This window comes from Pelobates fuscus, chromosome 8, assembly GCF_036172605.1.
Source record: "Pelobates fuscus isolate aPelFus1 chromosome 8, aPelFus1.pri, whole genome shotgun sequence".
NCBI lineage: Eukaryota > Metazoa > Chordata > Amphibia > Anura > Pelobatidae > Pelobates > Pelobates fuscus.
In genome coordinates this window covers 169,852,392-169,879,214 of record NC_086324.1, presented here as the reverse complement: position 1 = coordinate 169,879,214, position 26,823 = coordinate 169,852,392, and the positions used below count along the sequence as shown (strand labels likewise).

The 26,823-nt window shown below is 46.5% G+C and overlaps 2 protein-coding genes across 2 annotated transcripts in view; both read right to left on the bottom strand.

Moving 5' to 3' along the window:
* Positions 1–606: 606 nt before the first annotated feature.
* LOC134572013 (uncharacterized) lies at positions 607–9,018 on the bottom strand. Its single transcript, XM_063430776.1, has 5 exons — positions 8,573–9,018; positions 4,410–4,721; positions 2,267–2,617; positions 1,321–1,632; positions 607–682 (listed from the first exon to the last, which is right to left on the bottom strand). The coding sequence occupies exons 1-5, from the start codon at positions 8,976–8,978 to the stop codon at positions 630–632; spliced, it is 1,434 nt and encodes a 477-aa protein (XP_063286846.1). The 5' UTR covers positions 8,979–9,018; the 3' UTR covers positions 607–629.
* Positions 9,019–9,112: 94 nt separating this feature from the next.
* LOC134571357 (tyrosine-protein phosphatase non-receptor type substrate 1-like) overlaps positions 9,113–26,823 on the bottom strand; it is a 28,726-nt gene continuing 11,015 nt past the window's right edge. The window contains exons 3-5 of the mRNA XM_063429559.1: positions 26,457–26,741; positions 23,589–23,705; positions 9,113–9,153 (exon numbers count right to left, since the gene is read on the bottom strand). Of these exons, the coding sequence (XP_063285629.1) occupies positions 9,113–9,153; positions 23,589–23,705; positions 26,457–26,741 (443 nt within the window). The remainder of the gene's footprint in view (positions 9,154–23,588; positions 23,706–26,456; positions 26,742–26,823) is intronic.

Below are 26,823 nucleotides of genomic sequence, written 5' to 3'. Positions count from 1 at the left end.
TTATACATCTTAATACAACTAATTTTTGTTTACAAAAATTATTTTATCAGAAAATCGATGGTTGTAATGCTGGAATACATATGATAACAATATGTCTTTGGCTTTGTTCACTAAATAATGGAATGGCAAAGATTGAATGTAAAAATAGCCAAGCTGTGACTTTATCACAATTGTCAGGCATTCAAAGTCAATATCACATTTAAGGCCAAAGTAGCCGAACTGAGAGCATAGCAGTCCAGAGTGTTTTTCCAGTTTGGCCACTTTGGCTGTAAATGTAAAATGCACCTTGAATTCTCATCCATTCTCACTTTAATAAATAACTCTGAGTTGGAGAATTTCTTTCACATCATAATTTTTTGCTTAAATTTTCTTATTAAGATTTAAAAGCATCACAGCTCCAGGTTTAGTAAATAACCGCATCTGTGTTTAATGGGTTTATTGACCAACCAGCTTCTACCCAATGATGTCACTCCTCATCCTATACATTTCGAATACTTTTATTTCCGACCCGTATTTAGGGTTTACTCATAAACGTCCGTAATATGTTCAGACTGTAACTTGAGACATAATGATGGGATAATAAAGTACTTGGCCGGGTCTGTCTGTCTGTCTCTGAAGCTGCTGTGATTTCATTTCTTGGGTATTTTTTGCTTTTTTCCGTCCTCATAAAAATAAAAGTCTCCTGTGTGAGAGATAAAATATTTTGTCATTTGTGAAGTGATACAAATATGATGGAATATATTAGATAGATTAATAGATTAGTTAGATGGGAGTCACAAGTAATAAAATACAAAAAATACAAAGTAGCAAGCTTTCAATATAATACTGTGAATGGATCCAATACTTGGTGACAGCTGAGAACATTCTGTATCATAATACCAGATATAGTTATAGTATTTATAAAAAGCTGAATGTTTCCTTCTGTGTAAATAAGTGACAGGTTTTAATTTATCTTAAACTCCAGTGAAAGTCAGTTTTCCTACATTATTTGATTATTTGGTTTTGATTATTAGCAAGTCAGGTATTATTGAGTTGAAAGAAATTCTATATCTTGATATGGCTTTAGCTTGTCAGCACTGACTCCTGGGTGAATCGTATGAATGCTGTGTAATACACAGGCTCTGCATGTGGCTTTAGCTGCGAGACTAGTCAGTTATCCTTCATTCTCTCACTAAATCCCATCAGACATTCTGCGTATAACTATACATTGCTATTTGGATTTGTGTCAGCTTCATAATTCCTTCTTTATAAAGGATGATACAAAAATAAATATAACCCCAGATTTAATAAACCCAGTAATTCTATCTGAGGGACATTTACCATATAAACGCTGGAAGTTGTGCTCTACTGGAGACTGTAGGCTATCGTGTTCCACCACCACCTTTAAAAAGATGATATCCAGATTTATACGATCTGTCCATGTCAGACCTTCACACCTGCTGGTTAGACTGTAGGTGCGATCGTTATTCTGATGTGATGTATTCTGAATGGAGGAGTCAGGGATTCTCTTATAATCCTCTCTGTTATTGTCAGCCCGGCTCCAGGTTATCGTAATATCCTTCGGGTAAAAGCCATCAATGTCCAATGAGATATATCGATCCATTTGTACAAAGTTCCCTATTACTGGGATTCCTGAAAATGATCAATTCAGAGAATTAATGCAACAAAAACATAAGAAAAGGACGTACCCCAGAGGGTGATGATTCCAGTTATACTAAAACCTCCAGGAAAACAAAAAGGCAGTCCAGCACCTCTCCAAAATGTGCTTCCATTTATTTACGTGTGCAAAACATACTGAGCAATATTTTGATCTAAGAATGAGCATTTCTCCAGAATAAATTCACACAGTGAGTGAATTTAAATACTAAGTAAACAGGATGAAGGGAGAGAATTTAGCCAAACATCACATTTCATTAATGGCAAAAGTTTAATGTCCACATCATACAACAGTCACATGTAACCGGCTACTGTAACCTGACTGGGAGGTAGATGTCTCTTTACTGCAGCCTCTCCATCTCTCTATACTGAGCAGGTGTCAGGCATTAAGTAGTTATTAATGGTTAATGTGCTGCCTGACACGTTCTTACAGTGCAGTGCTGATGGTGTCACAATGTGCAATAAAACAAGCAGCTACAGTTAGAATCATTAGATGAGGAGCCTGTTACTCCCTACAATCTGTATTACCCTAACACTAGATCTATGTATAAATACTTTACTGAGTACATTGTGTGTCCCTGTTTATGGACCTGCTGTACACCAAACCCACCTTTCACACTTAGTTCTCCTGTTCTTCTCTCCAAGGGTCTCTCCACACTGGGATGTCCCACCTGGTAGACGAATTCTGCTCCCTGATCAGTTCTAGCAGACACTGTGACAATCAGACTGGCTGTACAGGTATAAGTCCGATCCTCCTGTCTGGTTACATCCATCACTGGGAGCTTGTATTTCTCACTGGGAGACACAAGGTACAGTTCCTGCTTTCCAGGTTCCCTCCTGAACCATTTCACATCCAGATTATCAGGGAAATAGCCAGAGATTGTACATTGCAGCTTGGCCTCAGCGCTGTGTAACAAATCCGGTATTATTATATCTCCTATCTGAGGGCGCCAAGGCAAGTCTGTAACAAGAAGGGATACAATGGGCAAACCAATCAGGGAAGAGACTGGAGGTTAATAAGAACTTGGAGGTAGTGAGAGTGTATCTCTCTTTAATAAGTACAATTTATTAAAATATAAAAGACACTATAAGTAAGTAAAAAACACATTTAATTCCGCTGCTTTTCTGGTAATTTGTCTGAACATATGCTGAACATACACAATGATTGTTTGGGTACAGTCCATGATAATGCATGTGCTGTATTGCCTCCTATGCTGTAAGCCTATGATATTCCACTGATTTACATGACAGCTGCATATGTGACATAGATACAAATAAAATATCTATCTAAATGTAATATAACAGATGATAGTAGCATCTTGCAATACATTTTCATTGGACTAACAGAATGTTTGGAATGACAAGCATTTGAGGTATCCTCCCTTTCTTAAAGCAACACTGTCAAGCCGAACTTACCTTTCTTTAGTCGATAGGTTTCCTACGCCTGACCATCTCTGACCAGCGGAGGAGCAAAGTGTGCTTCATTTCCGGTGGTCAGAGCAGTTTTCTCACAACACCTTTCCTCCATGTTCCCAAGAAGCCTCCTTTCACTTTTCCCGAATGTCCTGTCATTTAGACAGAATGCCGGAAATGTGTCCTCCGCTGGTCAGAGATGGTCAGGTGTAGGATACCTCCATAAGACAAATAGTCCCTACTTTGTCTTATGTTTTAAAGAAAACTCGAGCAGACCGGAAGAAATGAAGAACAGATCCTGAGAGAGGGAGAGAAGAGGAATCGATTAAAGAAATGTAAGTTCGGCATGACAGTGCCGCTTTAAGTCTAAAGCATTTCTGAGCAAAACGACATAGAATTCACAGCTGAGTTGTGATGCAGGAGTCTAAAAGTCTTAATAGCGCAGATAGTACACAGGTCTGATTAGGGTAAAGATCCTCACACAGAATATTTATGAGGCTCTCGAAGAATGTTAAATATTTTCTTAATTCACCCTTTTTAATGCTTTAGACATAGAAAAGGAAAGATTTCCCAAAAGCGTCTTATTGCAAAATTCTAATAGTCCAATAACAATCTATTACAAGATACTAATTCCATCTATTATTTTATATCTGTATTACTGGAAAAATACGGCTACAATCTCTAGTACAACCTATATATATGTATATATATGTGATTTGTTTTAATTGCACAAACAGAGTTGGGAAGTAGACAGTGATATAATGATAGTAAAAATTAAAACAGGTAGGCACACTCAGAAATGCTGATCAGAAACAGAAGAGGGTTAAACCCAAATAGACAATGTAGTCATGGGTGCTCACTCGTATAGGGCCATATTCCCAAAGGCCAAAAGAGTTACATCTATTACTTAAACGTTTTGCCAAAACGTTGGGGGCTTATTGGTTGACTCTTGTCCTTCTTCTCACTAGGTCGGGTATGCTTTTCTTTTCTTTGTATGTATAATTATTTTTGGGTTTATAACAAATGTTTTGGTATCTCATACAGCTATTTCTGTATACTTTTATTCAGTTATTTATGCATTGTGTATTCTGTCCATAGGCTATTCCAGAACTTGCAGGTGTTACATTGTATTTTTCATTCGACATTGTATGTCTTTTTCATTTATTGATACAGTTAATGAGATAGCCTGCTACTGTGACCCATTTAATAAAAAATCTTTTCATATATATTTGTGGTGTGCCCCTTGTTTAAGTAATAGTGATATAATGATAAACATGAGTTTAATATATATATATATACATACACACACACACACACACTCCAGTGTACCAGCACATTACCTGCTGCAGACACTTCCTTCCATCCAGATCCATCCATGGATTCATGTCTCCAGTGGACGCGTACTTTAAATCCTGGCTCTTTGAATAGGTCACCAGGAATCCTGCATTCACTGTCAGCATTAAACGTCTGCTGGGAATTTACTGTAACTGTCTCCTTAAAGGTCTCCAGATCCTGATAATGTCCAACTCCACAGCTCCATGTGATCTGAATATCTTTAGGATGAAAGTTCTGCAGACTGGCCGAGCAGAGCACGTCACCCGAGTCACACAGCGATAGTTTAATAGGGGTATCATCCAATATCTGGGGTTTTACTGGGAAATAAAACAAAATCTGTAATGACTGGGAATATGAGAAACTGATTATCAAAACAAAAAAGTGTGGAAATGAATAGCAAACAAAGCGAGCCCTCTTATCAAGGATAATATATGTGAATCAAACAGCAAACATGAATTACCTCACAAGGTAACTTAAAGGGATTCTATAGTGACAGAAAAACAAAGCTGTTCTGATGGTGCCCCCCTCCCTTGCAACCCCTCCCCCCTCCCGCGTGGAAGGGGCTAAAGCCCCTTCAGTCACTTACATTAATCCAGCACCGATGTCCCTCGGCGCTGCGTCATGCTTTCCTATGGGGATTTGGGTGATGCTGAAAGTTCTCATGAAGAGCGTGAGGAAGTCCAGCGTCATTTAGACGACCAAAAGTCGTCTAAGCACTCGGAAGTCACTCTAGTGTCTGTCTGTCAGCCCTGAGATGTAATTATTGCAGTTCCTCAGGAACTGCAATAATTACCACTGTAGGGTTAAGGCACATGGGACATTGCACCCAGACCACTTCAATGAGGCCTATAGTGTCCCTTTAAGCCTTCATATACATAGCAGGAACAATTCAGTATAATAGTGATGTTGATTGGATGAAAAAGTTCTTTAACCACTTAAAAAATGACAAACATAGTATAATACCACAAAAACATTAAAATAAAATAATTAATCAACATCACTATTATACTTCATTTTCCCTGCTATGTATATGAAGACTTAAGTTACCTTTGTATTATCCTACATTGTGAGGTAATTCACGTTTGCTGTGTGATTCACATATATTATCCTTCACAAGAGGGTTCACTTTGTTTGTTCATTGTCACACTTTGTTTTGATAATTTGTATTATGCAGTATTTTCAGGGTTAACCGGTGTGTGGAATTATCAGAGGGTACTATACACTATAGAGAATATATATATATATATATATATATATATATATATATATGTGTATATGTTATGATTAAAGTGCAGAAATCAGTTAATGTGCACATTACCTAGTTAATCTGCAGATTAACTAGGGTGATCAGTTAAAGGGCCGAAAATATTTTCATTTCTCAAATATTTCTCACATTACCTAGATAATCTGCACATTACCTACTAGGCACTCGTTAAAGTGCAAAAATCATTCTGTCCTCCATGTCTCTGAGGGACTCACAGCTCTGGAGGACACCATGATGTGCACAGGTTGCTGTTCTGTTCTTGTCTGGACCACATAGTCACATACCTCTTCAAACATTTATCCCGAACTGGTAAGAAACGAGGAGCCCCCACCACCACAAGAGACCAAGCGCTTCCTGCACATTATACAGCAACACCCTGAAATGATCCCAGCAGATGCTCTCTACTGTTCTCAATATCATCATATATTTGAATACTGTCGGAATCAGTGATCCGTGAGCAGACCTCTCCTTGGTCTCATTCTCCTCAATGAGAGAAGTATTTCTCTGACTTACGGAGCAGCATTGTTAGTAGCCAGCCCCCTGAGAAGCAACAAGCCATGCGTTCATGCTTTGAGAATTTGATGGTGGAGGGCATTCCAAGGAACTTGCTCACAAAAGAATGGAGACAGGTTCACAGAATCTTTCTGCCTTCAGACGAGAAGTGAACGACTCTGCAGAGACTGCACTGAAAGGGTGAAACAGGTTCTGCGAGGACGTTTTGTAATAAATAATTCCTCATTACCAAGGGAAAGAAACAAACATTTTGCACTGAAAGGGTGAGACAGGTTCTGCAAGGACGTTTTGTAATAAATAATCGTCTTAAACAAGGGAAAGAAACAAACATTTTGCACTTTAACTATACGGAAGCCGTTAATGTGCACATTACCTAGGTAAAGTGTGGAAAACTCTTGATTCCGCACTTTAACTGAGCAAATCAGTTAATCTGCAGATTAGCTAGGTAATGTGCACATTAACTGATTTCTCACTTTAGCGGTAACATATATATAAAACTGATCCTGCCATTTCTACCTTTATTTGAAAGGATTAACAGTGATTGGAAGGGGCCATATTGTTTCTATAAATATGTGTATGTACAAAAGTATCTAAATAAGTCTGTATGTGCAGATGCATGTGATCGAAATTGGTTTAGTCGTGGGTTAATCTAACTTAAATATATCTATATATTTATCTTTGCATGTACGTATAACTGTATATATACTTTTATTTTGATATACTGATATTTGAGGTATATCAAACAATTATGAAGATAAATAAAATATATCACAAAGACAGTGGAAAATATAATTCCACAAATACACAACTTAACAGACATATATTAAATTTAGACGTTTAAGTCTAGATCATAGACTAACTGCTGATTGAGCTAAATTACTATCCGATGATCTAAAATACTAGACTACTACATAAGGATTACAGTTTACAGACACAAATACAAGGGAAGTCTTGCAAGTCATCACAACACTTTGATACAGATCAGTAAGTCTATGGTACATTTGAACACATTTTCTGAAGTTCGGGTTATTAAATTGGGGGTGGGTTTTGTGGCGAAACCAACCTCGCCACTGGGCCCTGGAGAAGCCTGTTTGCCCGCCTTCTACCTGCTGACTATGGCCCCTGGGTTATTTGGGGCATATTGTATTTTATTGTACTGCTGATGGCCCTTTAAGAACCATCTGGGGACATCTTATAACTGTGGTGAACAATGCTCCTTTAAGACTATGTCCCCAGACCTGTAAAATAACTTGCCCCTGGCTTTCTCCCACTTGGTTCAGTAAATAGGGCTTACTGAACCAAGTACCACACAAGCGGACCACCCAGAAGCTAAAGTGTGCAGGCAATTTACCTCCCAGGCTGTGAGGTTACTGCAGGGTAATTGCCGACCACTGGGTGGCCTCAGTTCGTGCAAACGAACACGTGGCGGCGGCCATCTTTGTTCATTCAGATGCGGTCAGCGGTGTATGCTAAAGATTCTGTGGAACTGAAATCGGCTACACATTTTACCGAACACCGCTGACCCTTACCTTCTCCTACACTTCGTTTTTCAGCTCCAGAGACTAAGTCCCGTTCGAAATGGGACTTAGTCGTTTTTCCGCATGAAATTGACCGGCCGCACAGCCCAAATCTATGGAACTGTTTTGGGCAGGAAATTGTGCTTGCGGTCGGTCATAAAGGACTTCCAGCTAACTTTTGATCCACTGGAGGGATTTGACTGATTTTTGGAAGTGTTTATGTTTAAAGTGTGCTGATTCCAAATATGTAATTATTAAGTATGGAAATTGAATGTATAGTTTTAAAGTTACAGTGTATGTGTGAAAACTGTATTTTTACTGTATGCTATAATTATGTTATATGTTTATCTGAGGGGAGGAAACCTGGGGGTTGTAACTATTATGCTATTGGTTGTTTTGTCCCTCCCTGTGGGCAGTCCTGTATTCTCAACTCTTGTAATAAAAGCCAGGCTGGATGTGCCAGTCCAGAGTTCCTGTTTAACCCTCAAAGTGAAGTGTTGTCTCATTATTGGGGGAGGATTTATTGTATGCTGTTCCAGTTTGACTGCTAGGAGTGCAAACCTATTCGTATGGTTCCTATTCAACTGTCTACAGCATTCAGAGGCTTGAGAAGATTCATATGCTGCATCGGTTCGGTGATTGTGGTGTCTGCCAGAGTGCTTGGAGTCCTCAGGAAGCGCTAGGAGCATCCATTAACGGAGGTACCCAGTCGGGGTGCCAGGCGATCCGTTACAAGTTTGCACATACTTTTTACAATCTATGAAATATAAACACTTTACAAGTATTTACAGACAGGGAAACAGGATTGATATATTTTGCACGGGTAATTACTAGCTTCAGTATTGTATGGAATAAATGAAAACATTTGACTTACGTAGTTGAAATCTCCATTTGATTTTTCTTTCCTTGGTTTTCCCGTCACAGATAAACTTACAGACAATCTTCGTGTCTTTGTGTTTTAATACACTGGGTGTGATGTTTAGTACAGTGATGACATTGTGCATCCCGTCAGCCTGTGATTGGGCAGTTCTTACAGTATAATCACTCAGTAACTTCTCCTTCTCAATCACTCCATCTGACATCATGACGCTCTGTCCATCAGCCTGTGATTGGTCAGTTCTTACAGTGTAATCACTCAGTAACTTCTCCTTCTCACTCTCTCTATCTGACATCATGACGCTCTGTCCATCAGCCTCGGTCACAGTCCATGTCACCTGGACCTCCTTTGGGCAGTTGGAAGCCGTACAATACAGGGTGACCTTTCTATCCTCACCCCACATCTCAGGCCTGTATATTGGGCTCACTCGAAACTGCTGGAAGTCTGTAGAAAGTATAGATATAATGTTACATTACCTGACAGGTAAAAAGATTCTCAGAAGCGATTCAGAGTTACATGTGATAGAAATGTAGTTGATCAATTTATGGAAGAGGACGATACAAACTCAGAATCAAAAACTATAGAGGAGAAATTAGAAAATATATTATGGTTCATTTTGCAAACTCTTGTGAAAATTAAATTTGTTCCCTCCCATTTTTATAATGAAACAAGAAATAACCAAAAACAAAATCAAATGTCCTGTTATCTTTATTGAAACGAAAAAGTAGAGCAGTTATACAAAAAAAAAGAAAAAAGTCAACCTTAATTTTTTTCTTTTTTTGGTTTATTCGCTATGAAAAAGTAGAGCAGTGCGGGCCCTAACATGGAGTGAGATGGCTTTGTTTTCCTTTTGTTTTTTTCAATACCAATTGCACTGTGGTACACTCAAGGTGAAACCAAAATTTAGATTTAGATTTTAAATCAGCAATGTTTTAACCCGATCGGGGTCTTTTTTTGTTTCACCTTGAGTGCCTGGAGCAATTCTTATTTTTCATATCTGTAAAGTGAGGCTTGGCCAACCTCAGGCCAGCTTGCACCCTGGGAAGCAGGAGGGTGCGGTATACTTTACTTTGTCTATGTTGATAAATTACAGTATATCTGTTTCAATGTCTTTACTGATTACCGAGCTACAGATAGAAATACATTATAATATAAAAAAAAACAGCCGTGGCAAAGTCCAACATATACATAATAAACAAGGTATATAATGCAGTAGTATAGATTACATACTGACACATTAATACTATAGGAGATAAAGGGACACTATAGTAACCAGAACAACTACAGCTTAATGTAGTGTTTCTGGTGTCTATAGCCAGTCCCTGCAGACATTTTAGTGCAAACACTGCCTTTTCAGAGAAAAGACAGTGTTTACATTACTGCTTAGGAACACCTCTAGTGGCAGTCCCTCAGACGGCCACTAGAGGTGCTTCCTGAGTCAGTGCTGTACAGGATGTGCCAGCAGCAACGAGACCAAAAGAGTGTGGGAAAAAAGATGCGTAAAATCAACTTTTTAATGGGGGCAAGAGGGGCCAGGGACCTAAATGGCAGTTTTAGAACTATAGTGTCAGCAATACACGTTTGTATTCCTGACACTATAGCGATCCTTTAATTTCTTTAGATTATATTCTGATAATTCAACCAAACTATGAAGGATAAGAACAAGATAAATAAATACATACTGTGAATGTCTAGATCAGCGTTTCCCAATTAGTGTTTCGTGGAACCCTAGGGAACAAAATTGGGGTTCCGTGGCGATTTGCCCATCTGGTGGCCCAAGCATTTAGGGCAAACTGATGGATATTGCTAAACAGGGATCTGGTCAGGCGTTGCGGGCGTCTAAGACCGTGATCGAACCCCCTGTTGTATGGTGTGCTGGGAGGAAGTGACAGCACTTCCTCCCAGACATAATGCGCCGGCTGGAGGGAGAGCGGGACACCATCCTCAGCCAGCAGCACTGAAGGAAGAAAAAAGGTAAGTTAAACATATGTGTCTCTCTGTGTGTGTATGTATGTGTACCTGTGTCAGTGCTTGTATCTGCCAATGTGTGTGAATCTGTGTGTGTATGTGCCAGTGTGTGTATATATGTGTCAAGGTGTGTGTATGCGTCACAGTGTGTGTATATATGTGTGTCAGGGTCTGTGTGTGCCAGTGTGTGTATGTGCCAGTGGGTGTGTGTATGTGCATGTGCCAGTGTTTGTGAGTATATATGTGTGTAAGTGTCTATCAGTGTATCTGCCAGATACATACACACACACCTATACACACTGACACACATATACACACACTGGTACATACAAACATAGATACACACACCTTAACACACAGATACATAAACACAGGGCCGCCATCAGGGCATGACAACCGAAACGGTTGTCATGGGCCCGGCGGTCCTGGGGGGCCCGGACTGCTCAGGTCGTCCGGGCCCCACATTCAGTGGGAACATACCGGGTCGCAGGGGGCCCTGCGACCCCGGTATGTTCCCACTGGGCCGGCCTCTTCTCCTGGGGGGCCCAGCAGCCGGTCACCTCAGGGCCCCCCAGAGGCTGGCCCTGCTGACACCCGGCGGGCGCGCGAGGGAGCACTCTCCTCTGAGTGCTTCCTCTTCAGCTCCCTCGCGCACCGTACTGATGCCGGAGCCGGAAGATGACGTCATCTTCCGACTCCGGCATCAGTACGCGGCGCGCGAGGGAACTGAAGAGGAAGCACTCAGAGGAGAGTGCTCCCTCGCGCGCCCGCCGGGTCACCGGGCGACAGGAAATTTGAGTGGGTGGGGGTGGCGGGGGGGAATTTGAATGAGTGGGGGGGGGGGGAGAGGGAAGGCAGGAAATTTGAGGGAGGGGGGAGGGAGGAAATATGAATGAGTGGGGGGGGAGGGAGGAAATATGAATGAGTGGGGGGAGAGGAGGAAATTTGAGGGAGTGGGGGGGGGAGAGGGAGGAAATTTGAATGAGTGGGGGAGAGGGAGGGAAGGGAGGAAATTTGAGGAGTGGGGGGAGAGGGAGGGAGGAAATTTGGGGGGGGAGAGGAAGGGAGGAAATTTGAGGGAGGGGGGGAGGGAGGAAATATGAATGAGTGGGGGGGAGAGGGAGGGAAGGGAGGAAATTTGAGTGGGTGGGGGTGGGGGGGGAATTTGAATGAGTGGGGGGGAGAGGGAAGGCAGGAAATTTGAGGGAGGGGGGAGGGAGGAAATATGAATGAGGGGGGGAGGGAGGAAATATGAATGAGGGGGGGGAGAGGGAGGGAAGGGAGGAAATTTGAGGGAGTGGGGGGGAGAGGGAGGAAATTTGAATGAGTGGGGGGAGAGGGAGGGAAGGGAGGACATTTGAGGAGTGGGGGGGAGAGGGAGGAAATTTGGGGGGGAGAGGAAGGGAGGAAATTTGATGGGGGGAGAGGAAGGAAATTTGGGGGGGAGAGGAAGGAAATTTTGGGGGGGAGAGGAAGGAAATTTGGGGGGGAGAGGAAGGAAATTTGAGGGAGGGGAGGGAGAGGTAGGAATTTGAGGGGGGAGAGGAAGGGAGGAAATTTGAGGGAGGGGGAGAGGAAGGGAGGAAATTTGAGGGAGGGGGGAGAGGAAGGGAGGAAATTTGAGGGAGGGGGGAGAGGAAATTTGAGGGAGGGGGGAGAGGAAGGGAGGAAATTTGAGGGGGGAGAGGAAGGGAGGAAATTTGAGGGAGGGGGGGAGAGGAAGGGAGGAAATTTGAGGGAGGCGGAGAGGAAGGGAGGAAATTTGAGGGAGGGGGAGAGGAAGGGAGGACATTTGAGGGGGGGAGAGGAAGGGAGGACATTTGAGGGGGGAGAGGAAGGGAGGAAATTTGAGGGGGGAGGAAGGAAATTTGAGGGAGGGGGGAGAGGAAGGAAATTTGAGGGAGGGGGGAGAGGAAGGAAATTTGAGGGGGGGGGAGAGGAAGGAAATTTGAGGGAGGGGGGAGAGGAAGGAAATTTGAGGGAGGGGGGAGAGGAAGGAAATTTGAGGGGGGAGGGAGGAAGGAAATTTGAGGGGGAGGGAGGAAGGAAATTGGAGGGGGGGAGAAGGAAGGAAATTGGAGGGGGGGAGAAGGCAATGAGAGGGAGGGGGAGAAGAAGGAAATGAGAGGGAGGGGGAGAAGAAGGAAATGAGAGGGAGGGGGAGAAGAAGGAAATGAGAGGGAGGGGGAGAAGAAGGAAATGAGAGGGAGGGGGAGAAGAAGGAAATTGGAGGGGGGGGAGAAGAAGGAAATTGACGGGGGTAGGGGGAGAGATTGACATCCATCACACACACACACACACAATGCACCCCTTGCACACAGAAAAACACAATGCATTACACACAGACACACATACACAAGCAATGCATCCCTTCCACACAGCAACACACAATGCACCCCTTCCACACACTCAGTGCATCCCTTACAGACACACACACTGCATCCCATACATACACAAACTCACCTTGCAGCCCTTACACATACAAACACAGATTCACACAATGCATTCCTTACACACATCAGGACACCCCCCCCCCCCCCCCCCCCACACACACACACCCCTGTGAACAAACTCATTGGTAGAACATGAAGGTGGACCCTGGGACCCAGACCTTGAGCTGTGTAAAGGGCCCTCAAAAAATGGAGCTGCTTCTCCCAGAACATTGATTTTTGTGACCACAGTTACAAACCGCCTCCAGAGAGCCTGTTCTACACCAGACCAGTGGAGCCAGACGGCAGCTGAAGCCCATCATCATCCTCATCTGGTTGTAAGTAGGCAATCTAGTATATTATTCGTGGCACTAATCTTTAATTTACCTCACATTAAAGGGACACTATAGTCCCCAGAACCACTGCAGCTTAATGTAGTGGTTCTGGTGTCTATAGCCTGTCCCTGCAGGCCTTTTATTGTAAACACGGCGGCACTGCAGCACTGTTAGTTAACATGGCAGATCATATGGGTGGGGCACTGTGATGTCACATGGGGGGGTGGCAAACTTTACTTTTGCCTAGGGCCAGGGGCGTATTTGCCGCGAGGCAAACAAGGCATTTGCCTTGGGCGGCATTTTCCAGGGGGCGGCAAAAAAAGCCGCCCCCAAACGCCCAGGGCAAATGCCTTGTTAGCCTTGCGGCTAACAGACATCCTGGGCTGGTGGCTGCTGGGCTGGTTGCTGGGCGGGCGGCTGGCGAGGGAGCACTTCCTCTGAGCTGTCTGCTCAGCTCCCTCGCGCGCCGCAGAGTGAGGCTGGGAGCCGGAATATGAAGTCATATTCCGGCTCCGCCTCCCAGCCTCACTCTGCGGCGCGCGAGGGAGCTGAGCAGACAGCTCAGGGGAAGTGCTCCCTCGCCAGCCGCCCGCCCAGCAACCAGCCCAGCAGCCCGACCGGCAGCCCCACTAGACCCCAGGGAGAGGGAGAACCCCCCCAGCATTCCCAAAGGTAAGGAGGCTGGGGGGGTAAATTAAAAAAAAATGAGTTAATGTGAGTGAGTGTGTCTGTTAGTGTGTGTCTGTTAGTGAGTGTGTCTGTTAGTGTGTGTGTGTGTGTGTCTGTTAGTGTGTGTGAGTGTGTCTGACTGTGTGTGTCTGTTAGTGTGTGTGAGTGTGTCTGTTAGTGTGTGTGAGTGTGTCTGACTGTGTGTGTCTGTTAGTGTGTGTGAGTGTGTCTGTTAGTGTGTGTGAGTGTGTCTGTTAGTGTGTGTGTGTCTGTTAGTGAGTGTGAGAGTGTGTGTGTGTGTGTCTGTTAGTGTGTGTGAGTGTGTCTGTTAGTGTGTGTGAGTGTGTCTGTTAGTGTGTGTCTGTTAGTGAGTGTGAGTGTGTCTGTTTGTCTGTTAGAGTGTGTGTGTGTGTGAGAGTGTGTCTGTTAGAGTGTGTGTGTGTGTCTGACTGTGTGTGTCTGTTAGTGAGTGTGTCTGTTAGTGAGTGTGTGAGTGTGTCTGTTAGCAGCTAACAGACACACTCACACACTCACTAACAGACACTCACACACACTGACATACACACACTAACAGACACACACTAACAGACACACACACTAACAGACACACTCACTAACAGACACACTCACTAACAGACACACTCACTAACAGACACACTCACTAACAGACACACTCACACACAGACACACTCATACACTCACACACACACACTGACAGATACGCATCCATTAGCTAACAGTTAGCTAATGGATGCGTATCTGTCAGTGTGTGTGTATTTAGAAGGCGGGGGAAGGGTTGGGTGGGGGTGGCGGGGGGGGGGGGGGTGGGGGTGAGGGGGGCGCCTGAGTTTTGTCCTGCCTAGGGCAGCACAAAACCAGGATACACCCCTGCCTAGGGCGGCAAAAATCCTTGCACCGGCCCTGCAGACACTGCATCCCTGTGGGCGGACTCGGGGGGGAGGGGGGGACTCGGGTGCAGGCGCCGGGGGGCCCAGACCTTGAGCTGTGTCAGGGGCCCCAAAATTTCTGATGGCAGCCCTGCATAAACACACACACAGATACACACTGTGTGTTAAGGTGTGTGTATCTGTGTGCCACTATATGCCAGTGTGTGTGTGTGTATCTGTGTGTCAGATACATACACAAATACACGACTCACAGATACACAGACTGGCACATACAAACACAGATACACACACCTTGACACACAGACACACACCAGCATGTACAAAAAAAGGTTTATGCAACAATGCAAATTTGTGTGTGGTTCGTGTGTGGGAACCCCTGGTCTAGACTGATGTGTGCAAAAGAATAACATTGAGAGACTCTCCCTTCATTCAATCAAGTATTTGACAAGGATCATTTCACTAACTGTGTCTGTCAATTCTTTATTTATACAGGTCTCAAGGCAAGGAGCCGTTTCTCTCCTAAGCGCTCAGACTGCGATGGAGTCAGTGCCATATATTATATGTTTGCTGTGTGTGTGAGTGAAAATATTGTACTAAGAATGTTTATGTTGATCAGTTTAACGTGGAGAAATCAGCAGGAAGAATCTCTTAGTTTCCATGGTAATTGCTCCATGTTTTTTCTTGAATTGTTCTTTACAGTATGCAAACCGCATTACTCACTAACACAGAGCTTGGACCAAACTCTGAATGAACTGCATATTAGGAGCTTCATGTTTTTTCTTCAGAGCAATGACCTGGTCCTCCAAATCTATCTTCAAGATGGTATGATGGGACAGGTTTGATTCTCTACCACCAGTGTAAGAAACAAGCCCTGTCTAGGTGGCCGCGTAACACACTCTTTAATCAGCTCCCAATACATAACTCAAACCAGGCTCACGGTGCTCTGTATAACGTGTGTCTACCTTGCTCTAATTCTCTGCATTCTCTGCTCTCCACCAGCGTGTTACCATCCTGAAGCCCATGGATCAGCGCAGTCAGGGGAATGGGCCTTGACAGAGCCAAGGAGTAGGCAGGTGGAGCTATAGATTCGGGGGTGGGGTTTAGGGTGGAGCATGCTAAAGGGTGTGGAAAAGTGCGAGTATATTAAGCGGCCATTTTAGCAAACGGCCATTTTAATTCAGAATCCGCACTTACCTGTTAATTGTTTTGGCAGGCTGTGTGGTTTATTTTCTTCTGTTTTTCAGATGGCTTCGCTTGAAGAGATCTTGGACGGTGTGAGAGCAGCAGTGAGAGACAGGGGGATGGCATGGCTGCAGCAGCAACTGGCGGTTCCTGGGACCAGCGGTAACCCCCCAGCGGCTGTGGAGAGGCGTTCGGTGCGGAGGGCGAGACCGCCCCAGCGGCTGAGCCCGGGCGTGATGCCCGCAGCGCGTCGGAGACGGAGTCCTTCCAGGGAGGCGAGCGGATCATCGGTTGGGGAAGCAGGCCGGTCGGAGCCAACGCAAACGCCGCCGGCCCCGTCTGTGCGACGTGGCGCCGGTAAGGCAAGGGCGGTGATTAGGCCTGGCATGGTGTCGCGGCCTACCACGAGGAGCGCTGCTCGCAGGTCGGCGGGCGGCAAGGCGGCAAAGTTAGCGACGGCCTCCGAGGAGACCGGGACTGCAGAGGATGTCTGAGGTGTGGATGGAGCCCAGACACGTCCCGGTGAGTCTGTCGCCGGTTTAAATACCGGGCGGCAAGGAAAGGCACTGGGGATTGGGAAGGACGGGCTGACGCCACCTCAGAGGGCAGTGAGGGATTCCAGTGGAGGGGGACTTGATCATGCGGGCGAGGCAAGGCCCAGGCAAGGCAGCGGGGGGACGGCAGGACAGGGCACCCAGCTAGGGCAGCAGGAACAAGTCAGGGCGACAGCGGAAGGGGCTTCCGTTTGTCAGGGCCAGCGCAGCGCTTCCCCAGTGGACAGGGGAGCGGACAGTGAGGGATTGTCCCAGGGGTATGACACACACTCTGACAGCGGGGTTAGGAGTGTACGGGAGGGCCATAAATGTTGCTCCCGGGGTCGGCATGATTACAGAGACAACCCTAGGCCTGCGGATTACAAGAGGCGGCGCGGGGCAGGCGCCAGGCAAAAACGGACAGGGTGTGTCAGGGAGAGGAGCCCGTCTACTGACGGGTGCAGTAGGCGGGGATCAGTCTGCAGGGCCAGGAGGAGAAGGGAACGGCGCAGCGAGTCTGGGTCATCCAACGGGAGCACCCAAGGACGGCCGGATAGTTCTTACGGCCCGGAGGGCCTGGCTGCTAGGCGGGAGAGGCGCAGGGTTGACGACAGGGAACGTAAGGAGGAAGGGCGGGTAGATGGGCACTCGAACAGACTACCCAGGTGTTCTTCTCCCTACAGGTCACGGAGCGGTACACCTACGGTCCCACGGCGGGATCTGGCAGAAGGGAGTCGGCGTCAATCGGACACCCCGGAGCCGCACGCGGCGGAGGGAAGGAAAACGACCCCGCGGCCTTCCGCGGCCAGAGGCTCTGGCGGTGAGTTGCCTGTTACATCACATTCTGATTCCATGTTAACTTGCCTAAAATCATTGTTAGATTCATGGGGTGGTGGGGAGGGGGCTTCACCGCAATTTTCGAGGGTATGGGTTCCGGAAGTAGGTTCCGGGACGTCGGGTCAGGCGAAAGAGGCGGTGAGTGGTGTCTCCGGACGGAGCACGCCCGATCCAGGTGAGAGGACAGGCTTAAGTTCGGTAGGAGGAGGGGAGGTTTCTGAAGCGGCGCGGCAGAATGTACATGTCTCTTTCGCGGGCCCCTTGGGATGTCACCTGAAGTCTGAAGTGAAAGACAGGATTTGGAAAGGTGAGTTTGTAGAGGTTTTTTCTCTCCTTCCTCTGGAGGAGTTCCTTGATCTAAAGGATGAGGATAAAAAGGATGCGAAGAAGGAGGAAGAAGAGAAAAAACGTAGGTATCGGAAGATACCCAAGACGTTTGCGAACTGGTTGCGGGCTTTTTGCATACTGGCCAGCGTCATCGGGGAAAAGTTTCCCGATCGCTGTTCGCAACTTTTTTGCTACTTGGACGGGATAGGTGACGCTTACCGGACGTATGGTGGAATTGCTTGGTGGAAATACGATGAGCAGTTCCGCCAACGTTTAGCAGCGAACCCGAGCATGAGATGGGATCAGATGGATCTGCCCCTGTGGATGCGGCTCATGATGGCGCAGAAGGCTGCGCCCTTTCACGGGGCGGCCGGTGCAGCACCTGGAGGAGCGGCGCCGGCCGGACAAAAGAAGGGTTTCTGCTGGCTTTTCAACGAGGGCCAATGTAAATGGGGCTCGTCGTGCAGATTCAAACACGAGTGTTCCGGTTGCGGCGGTACACATGGAGTCAATAGGTGCTTCAAGAGAGGCAAATCGACTAGCGGGGGAGGTCCCAGTGGCGCCACGGCCCCAGCCGCTGCCACTGGGGGCAACTCCGGTGAAGGTAGGCGAGATGCTGCCGTGGCTAAAGCGCTACGCTAATCGGGCTGACGCGGAATTTTTGTGGAAAGGATTCACAGAGGGGTTTAGGATACCGTTTAAAGGGAAGGGGTCAGGGACTTTATGTTTGAATTTACGATCCGTTCGGGATCACCCAGGGGTGGTGCGGGACAAATTGATGTCGGAGGTACGGCTTGGCAGGATGGCGGGACCCTATGCGGTCCCACCTTTGCCGAACTTGAGGGTGTCTCCGTTGGGGGTGGTCCCCAAGAAGGAACCAGGCAAATTTCGGTTGATACACCATTTGTCTTACCCAAAAGGGGCGTCTGTTAACGACGACATTGACGCGGCCCTAAGCTCTGTGTCATACGCGTCATTCGATCAAGCGGTTGAGTTGGTACGGAGAGCGGGGCCGGGTGCGTTGATGGCGAAGGTGGACGTGGAGGCGGCTTTCAGGTTGCTTCCTATCCACCCGACATGTCACCACTTATTGGTTGTTTCTTTGACGAGAGTTTTTTCGTGGATTTGTGTTTGCCCATGGGCTGCTCTATTTCTTGCTCATACTTTGAAAAGTTCAGCTCTTTCTTTGAATGGGTGGTACGTCTGGAGTCGGCCGGGGGTGCAGTAGTGCACTATCTGGACGACTTTTTGTGCGTAGGTCCGGCAGGGTCCGATCGTTGTGGGCAAGTACTAGGGGTGTTGCAATGGGTGGCGCAGGTCTTTGGGATCCCGTTGGCGGCTGAGAAGACGGTGGGCCCGACGGTATGCTTGAGCTTCCTAGGGCTGGAAATAGATTCGGTGAAGGGTGAATGTAGGTTACCTGCAGATAAATTGACAGCGCTCCGCCAGCGGGTGGGGGTAGTCAGGGGTTCGAAGAAGGTGACCTTGAGGCAGTTACAGTCCCTGCTGGGGAGCTTGAACTTTGCTTGTAAAGTGATCCCTATGGGGAGGGTTTTTTGCAGGCAGTTGGCTCGAGCAACATGCGGGGCGCGATTGCCAGGTCATTATATCAGAGTCTCCGCTGCGATGAAGGCGGATCTGGATGTTTGGTTGTGTTTCTTACAGGAGTTCAATGGTCGGGTGTATTTTAGGGATGAGGCGACGTCATCAGAAGCGATAGGCTTATATACGGACGCTTCCGGGAGCGTAGGTTTCGGGGCCTACCTGGCAGGGAGATGGTGCGCGGAAGAGTGGCCAGAGGCGTGGAAGGAAAGCGCCTTGATCAGGAACCTGGCCTTCCTTGAGCTCTTTCCTGTGGTAGTGGCGGTATCTTTATGGGGCGAAGAGCTCGCGAATAGGAAGGTGATCTTTCATTCTGATAACATGGCGGTGGTGCAGGCAGTTAATAATATCTCGGCCTCTTCGCTGCCTGTGGTACGGTTGTTGAGGCGTTTGGTGCTGCTGTGCATGTCTTGGAATATTGTGTTTAGGGCGAAACACGTCCCGGGATTGTTGAATGTTATCGCTGACGCCTTATCTCGTTCGCAGTGGGAACGTTTTCGGGCAGCGGCGCCGGGAGCTCAGGAGACAGGTCAGTCATGCCCGGCGGAGATGTGGCGGCTCGGGACGTCTTGCTTGGGGGCTTTATAAGGAGTTCCCTGGCGACCGGAACGTGGACAGCGTACACCAAGGTTTGGTATGAATGGGAGGAGATGATGGGGCAGTCTGGAGGGGCGAATTCGCCGGCAGGTAGGTTGGACACGCTATTATGGTTATTGTGTCGGTTATTCGCGGGAGGGGCTTCTCCCGCGAAGGTGGACCGTTACATGTCAGCATTAGCATTTTGGTTTAAGTTCACGGGTAAAGAGGATATTACAAAAACTTTTTTGGTGAAGCAGGTGTTGAAAGGCTTTCGTAAAGGACGTAGGTCTGTAGACTCGAGACGGCCTGTGTCGTTTAACATTCTACATGGCTTGACTGAAAGGCTGCATGAAGTTTGTACATCTACGTTTGAAGTGCTCTTGTTTACCGTAGCTTTTGTTTGGGCGTTTTTTGGGGCGTTCCGCATCGGCGAACTGGTCAGTTCTAATAAGTCCGGGGCGAACGGGATCCGGTTCGAGGATGTGGTGCTGGGGCAGGACAAAGTCGAGATACGCCTGAGGTGCTCCAAGACGGATGTCTTTGGGAGAGGTAAGACGATAATTTTGTTTGCATTGCCAGGGTCGGTAGTCTGCCCAGTAGCGTGTGGGCACAAATACTTGGGCGTGCGCCCTCCAAGCTCGGGGTGCTTCCTCGTTCACGAGGATGGTCTTGCGCTGTCGCGCTTCCAATTTGTCAGGGTATTTCGCATGGGGCTGCAACAGTTGGGTTTGCATCCCATGCAATTTGGGACTCATTCATTTCGCATCGGGGCTGCAACGGAAGCAGCGCGGCTCGGACTCGGGGATGATCGGATTAAACAGATAGGTCAGTGGGAGTCCGCGCGTTTTAGGACTTATGTACGAACAGATAAGTTGGTTTGAAGGGGGTGTCTGGTTGGGTTTGAGTTGTGGTGTCGATGCTCTGCTAGTTTATAACTTGTGTTTCTTTCCAGGTCGGGTTGTATGGTTGGTGGGTCACTCCTACGTTTATTGGGCGCAGAAGAGGGCCGCAGTTCGGAGGAATGGAGCACAACTGGGCTTTCTTCAGGACACTGTACAGTTACAATGGTTTGGTTTTCGTGGTTTCAGCTGGCAGAGCATTAGCGGAGTGATTTTTGGTAAATTGTTGGAAGGAAATCCCCCGGACGTAATACTGATACATGGTGGGGGTAACGATTTGGGGCTTATCCCTCAGAGGGAGCTAATTAGGAGGATGAAGCGGGATTTGGATCGCCTCCGGGAGCGGGTGCCGGGAGTGGTTATAGTGTGGTCTGAGATGGTTCCTAGATTTAATTGGAGACACGCCAGGGACACAGCGGCGGTGTCGAGATGTCGGGGGAAGGTTAATAAGGCCATGTCAGTTTTCGTTAGGAGGTCAGGCGGGGTCCCGGTAAGGCATTGGGAGCTAGAGGGTATGTTACCTGGGTATTATCGTAAGGATGGGGTGCACCTTTCGGAGGTAGGTTGTGACTTGCTAAACCTCGGTTTTCAGGAAGGGATCTCCCGGGCCCTATTTCTGTGTGGTGGGGGGCGCTCGAGACATTAAGGGATCAAGTCTCGGGCTGTGGCGGGATAGGGCTAGGGTAATTGGGATGGAAGTGGATTAGCAAGTGGCTAGGCTAAGCTTAAGTTGAATTAGGCCAGAGTTGGAAGTGGTCTGTTGGTTCGAGCTCATCGGTGGCTCCGAACCTGGTGGTGTAGGGGTGTCTCGGTACACCCCTACAGTTAATAAAGTTATAATTATGGGGCCTCTTTGGTAGGCCGTGTGTTATATTTATGTGTTATTTATATTGTTATATATTGTTTATGGTATGGGGTCATTGTCTGGGTTAATGCTGTACGGATGGGGGTGGGGGTAAATTAATTTATTTGGCAATGACCCCAATTTGTTATCTTGTTTATTGAAAAATTTAAATAAAGCTGTGGACTTTTATTTTCCAACAGAAAATTGGTGTCTGTGTTTATTGGTGGGTTATGGGGAAGAAAATGCCACAAGCCGAATAACGACTGTGCGCATGTCAAGTATGTTTTAGGGCAGACCTGCACAACCTGCATAACTGGTAGGGGCCAAAAATAAAAAATAGGCTAAACTTCTTCGGGCCACAGATAGGTTTATAGCGCTTTGCTCTACAAGTAAAGATATCATTAATGATTAAACTATTTTGCAAATAAACCATATTATAAAAATTACTTTGCTAAGCAGTACAAGTTTGAATATTTTTTTCAGGATTTCTTACTGCTAATGGGACATATTACACTTCACAATCAGTTTATCATACTCTGGAATCATGTTGGAAATCAATGTTTTCAAATATTTTTCCCCCTGTGTCCCTTTGCCTCCCCCCTCCCCCCTCCCCCCCCCTCTACCCCAGCCCATGTTTGTCTTTTTTGGCCCTTTGCAGCCCCTCTGTGTATCTCTTTTCTTCACCAGCCACTTTTGTGGGTCTCTTCTTCCCCTTCTCAACACCTCTGTGATCTCTCCCCCCTAGCACCTTGTCTTTTTCTCCCAGCAGCTACTCTGTGTCTCTGTCTTTTCCTGCCTCCCAGCCCCTCTGGATGTCTTCCCTCAGCCCCTGACTATGTCTTGTGTCCCTTCTCTAGCCCCTGTCTGTCTCTTTTGCCTGTTCCCCAGCCCTTCTGTGTATCTGTCCCCCCAGACCATCTGTATGTCTCTTCCCCCCCCAGTCGCTTTAGTGTCTCTCTTTCTTCCTTTTCCAGTCTCTCTGTCTTTCTCTTCCCTCCAGTACCTTGTCTTATTGCCCCCCTCCCTTCCCCCAGCCACTCTGTGTCTCCCCAGCCTCTCTGGGTATCTCCCTTTAGCCCCTGTATTTTGCCCCTTCCTCGGCCACTCTGTATCTATTTGTGTGTGTCCAAGCCTCTGTCTGTCTCTTCTGCCCCTTTCACAACCCCTCTATGTAACTTTGTGCCCTATCCACCCCTGTCTGTCCCTTCTGCCTCTTCCCCACCCCCTCTGTGTCACTATGTTTACCCCAGCCGCGTCTGTCTCTTCTGCCCCTACCCCACCCCCTCTGTGTCACTTTGTGTCCCCCCTTCCCCCTCAGTGAGCACTTCCTGTCAGACCGGGTAGAGGTTATAGAGGTAACAGAAGCTCCTCCACCATGGTCTGAGGCTCGGCCACGCTACAAGGTGTAACTGGCAGGAGTGAAGCACTGTGCAGTGCGCTCCCCTCCTGCTGGTCACATGGATCCTGCACTCGCCTGGCCCGTGTGCTCTAACACAGCCGTCTGTGCCACCTTATGGTAGCGCTGGCCCTGTTCTGGCAGCCTGTATGAAATCTTTTGGTGGGCTGCAAGCAGCCTGTGGGCCATATGTTGTGCAAGCCTGTTTCAGGATGAACACACTTCAACAATTATACCTATTTCAAGATTTGACACAAATATCTAGTGCTTTGTGGGATACAACTTATATTTATATATATATTCGTGTTTGAGTTGCACAGATAGTGTATTTTGTTTTAATTCTTCACGTACTTTGCCTTATTTAGAGTCACCTGGATACTATTGATAAGTATCACTTTATTTAAAAGAGAGCGCCTCTATTGTTTCTGCCTTTTATTTATATTTTGATTATACAAGATATCTTTATGTTTAAACGGGTATAAAATATAAAAATCTAGATTATTACATCTTTCCTTGTAGATCTTCTTATAAAACACAGCGAGAGACACGGCTACTGTTACGATAAAGGATCCCAAGATGGCTGCCATGACCCTGGAAGTGCTGGTCCCCACCTCATCCTCATCTGCAAGAAATGTAATAGTATGGAGTAAGTATTTCATTTGTATTTCATTTGCATTTTGTTAAAAAAAAAATGTTTTTATGTGGGTCTTACAACTAACTATCCTTCAATATCTTGAATTAAAAACATGAGGGGCTTGTGGACTATATATGACAGTGGATTTGGCTTCCCCTTGACCACTTTTCCTTTGTGCTGTGATTTGGTCTCCTGATCTCTTTAATGTAAGCAGTTGCCTTGTATCAGGTACAGTGCGACCTCGGTTTACAAATTTAATGCGTTCTCCGGGACGTTTCTTATTGCGAAAAATTTGTAAATCGAAACACGGTTTCCCATAGGAATGCATTGAAAACCAATTAATCCGTACCGGAGGTCAGAAAAAAGTCAAAATGAGCTGGCATGGAAACCAACCCACAATGCAGAACACACAATAAAAGGCATGCAAACGACGAAGCTCAGCTCCCTAACTTTCCACAGCTTGAGAAATGCACCAAAAAGACCCAAAACAACTGCAAACAATTTCCAGAATGGCTCCAAACCTCGATGCAAAAGCCGCTCCAACACATCCACACTCGACACCACGTGCTACCCACAGGCTCCAGCATGCAGGGGGCGGTGCTATAAACCTCCCAGGTGCAATGCATCTTGGGAAACTTGCTTTGTATTGTGAAACAAATTTGTAAATCAAGGCAATTTTTTCAACCGAGGCATTTGTAAACCGAGGTCCCACTGTAATTTGATTTGCCTTTGTACATATAGTTTTTTTCCATCCTGTTTTAAAGGGACCCTTCCAGGCACCCAGACCACTTCTGCCCATTGGAGTAGTCTGGGTGCCAATTCCCACTACCCTTAACCCTGCAAGTGTAATTATTGCAGTTTTCATAAACTGCAATATTTACCTTGCAGGGTTAACTCCTCCTCTAGTGGCTGTCTACTAGACAGTCACTAGAGGGACTTCCGTGTTCATAGAACATGAAAAGTGTGTTATAACAACGCTGGACGTCTTCACGCTATGTGAGGACCTCCAGCATCGCTGAAACCCCCATAGGAAAGCATTGAAAGCATTATTCAATGCTTTCCTATGGGGAGGTCTAATGCGCATGCGCGGCCATTGTTGCGCATTAGGTCTCCCCCGCAAGCTGACATCCGCGTGGGAGGAGCATAGGCGGAGCCTGACCCAGCGCCAAAGGACATCGGCGCTGGATACAGGTAAGTCACTGAATGGGGTTTTAACCCCTTCAGCAACTTGGGAGGGTGGGAGGTAGAGGGGCACTAGAGGGTCCTGCAGTGCCAGGAAAACAAATATGTTTTCCTGGCACTGGAGAATCCCTTTAAGCACCCTCTGGCCTGTCAATACTTAATTACAAAAATAAAAGTCTTCAGCATGAGCAATAATTTCAGGTGGTTTATTCACCCATCAAAGTGAAAGAGCAATGTTTCAACACGTATATGTCTTTCTTAAGCTTGTGTTGAAACATTGCCCTTTCACATTGATGGCTCAATAAACCACCTTAAATGATTGCTGAGTACTGCGGACCTTTATTTATTGTTTGCTTTTTATCCAGGGGAACAGGGCTGCAACTTTGTAGGACCAAAATTTAGAATTTGCTTTGGAGTGCCTGCCACACACTATTTACTTATTAATTAAAGAAACACTATAGTGTTAGGGAAACAAATGTGTATTCCTGACACAATAGTGTTTGGCTATCTTTTAGTTTTCCTGCTCCTCTCTGTTGAGAAATAAGGTTATTAAGTTTAACTTTTCACCCTCGCCACGCATGTCCCGCCATGGCTGGCTCTGCTATAAAACTTAATGATCTCAGCCAATTCAATTCTTTCCTATAGGAGAGCATAGGGAGGCTATTGCGCATGCACATCAATGCATCTCTATGGGGAACGTTCACCTCGTCCATGCAGAGCACTGACACAGTAAGTGTGATGGTGGTTACCGTCACTGGTGGCTCAAGACAGACACTTTATGCTGCTCTTATGTTGTAGTCACCCATTGTGCCCATTGTAGGTACAGGGTGTGTGTTTTTCTCCGCTCTTTACTTGTTGTTTTCCCAGACGGGTGTTGTCCCAGAGACACTTCCAGGCTAGTTTAAACTGGTTGTTCTGTCACCCTCTTGAATCCCCCATGTGGTCCTCAGTCCTTGTTATGGTCTGTCACCACCCTACCTTGGCAACACTATAATGCATTTACACTAATGGGAGTTAATTGGCTTATTGTGTGATTGTGCAACATTTTGTGATTTCCAGCAGGTAATTAAATAATGGTGACGTAAACTAATTATGTCCCTGGCACCAAGACTCTGGGGGGGACTTACATTATTTTCACTGATGAAAACCTGTTTGGAATGTACGTCTAAAATGCCTGTGTTGCGTTTAGGTCAGCTCTATTTCACCTTTCACTTAGTCACTAGTCTTAGCTAGTGTTATGGTGGGAACGCTATACACTCTGCAGGAGAGCCTGAACACTTTGGAACTATAGCACGATACCCTGATCTAGGGTGGGAAAACTCTGGCCACAAGCTGCCAGGACTGGGGCTGAAGCGCGCCAGGTGTCCTGTTTACAGGTAGGAGGTGAGCTTGACCGAGGTACCTAGCCGGGGTACCAGGCAGTCTGCCACAGTAATCACCTCTCTTAAAAAGCGGTGCTAACACTGCACAGACAGGCTATAAACACCAGAATCACTACAATAAGCTGCAGTGGTTCTGGTGACCATAGTGTCCCTTTAAATTACCCCATTAACTCACCCTCCTCTGGCAGTCTCGAAGTCTTGATCACAGGATCCATCAATGTTTCATGTTGGACCTCACAGGAGATATTTGTTACTTGGTTATCAGGTGAAGACTGGACGCGGTAGTAACTTTCCTTATTAAAACTGCCATCTGCATTTTTACTGGGGATTTCAGTCTTTCTTCTGTTCAGTAGCCAGTTTACTGTCACTGCCTCGGGGTAAAAGCCTCGAACATCGCAGAGAAAGACCTGTTCCTGGTCTTCACGTCTTCTTGAAGAGAAGAGCTGTACGCTGGGCACCGCTGGAGATAAATTAATAAATGTTTAATTAGATTTCTTTCATCTTAGTCTCCCAATAGGATCTGAAAGTAGGGCTGGTGGAAG

Bases quoted from the DNA above. Each gene is read 5' to 3' on its own strand.
- LOC134572013 (XM_063430776.1), bottom strand. From the start codon at position 8,978: ATGTGGGGTGAGGATAGAAAGGTCACCCTGTATTGTACGGCTTCCAAC. The intron at 2,618-4,409 runs GTAATGTGCTGG...TTCTTGTTACAG, and splicing joins GAAGGAAGTGTCTGCAGCAG to ACTTGCCTTGGCGCCCTCAG. The intron at 1,633-2,266 runs GTGGGTTTGGTG...GATCATTTTCAG, and splicing joins AGGAGAACTAAGTGTGAAAG to GAATCCCAGTAATAGGGAAC.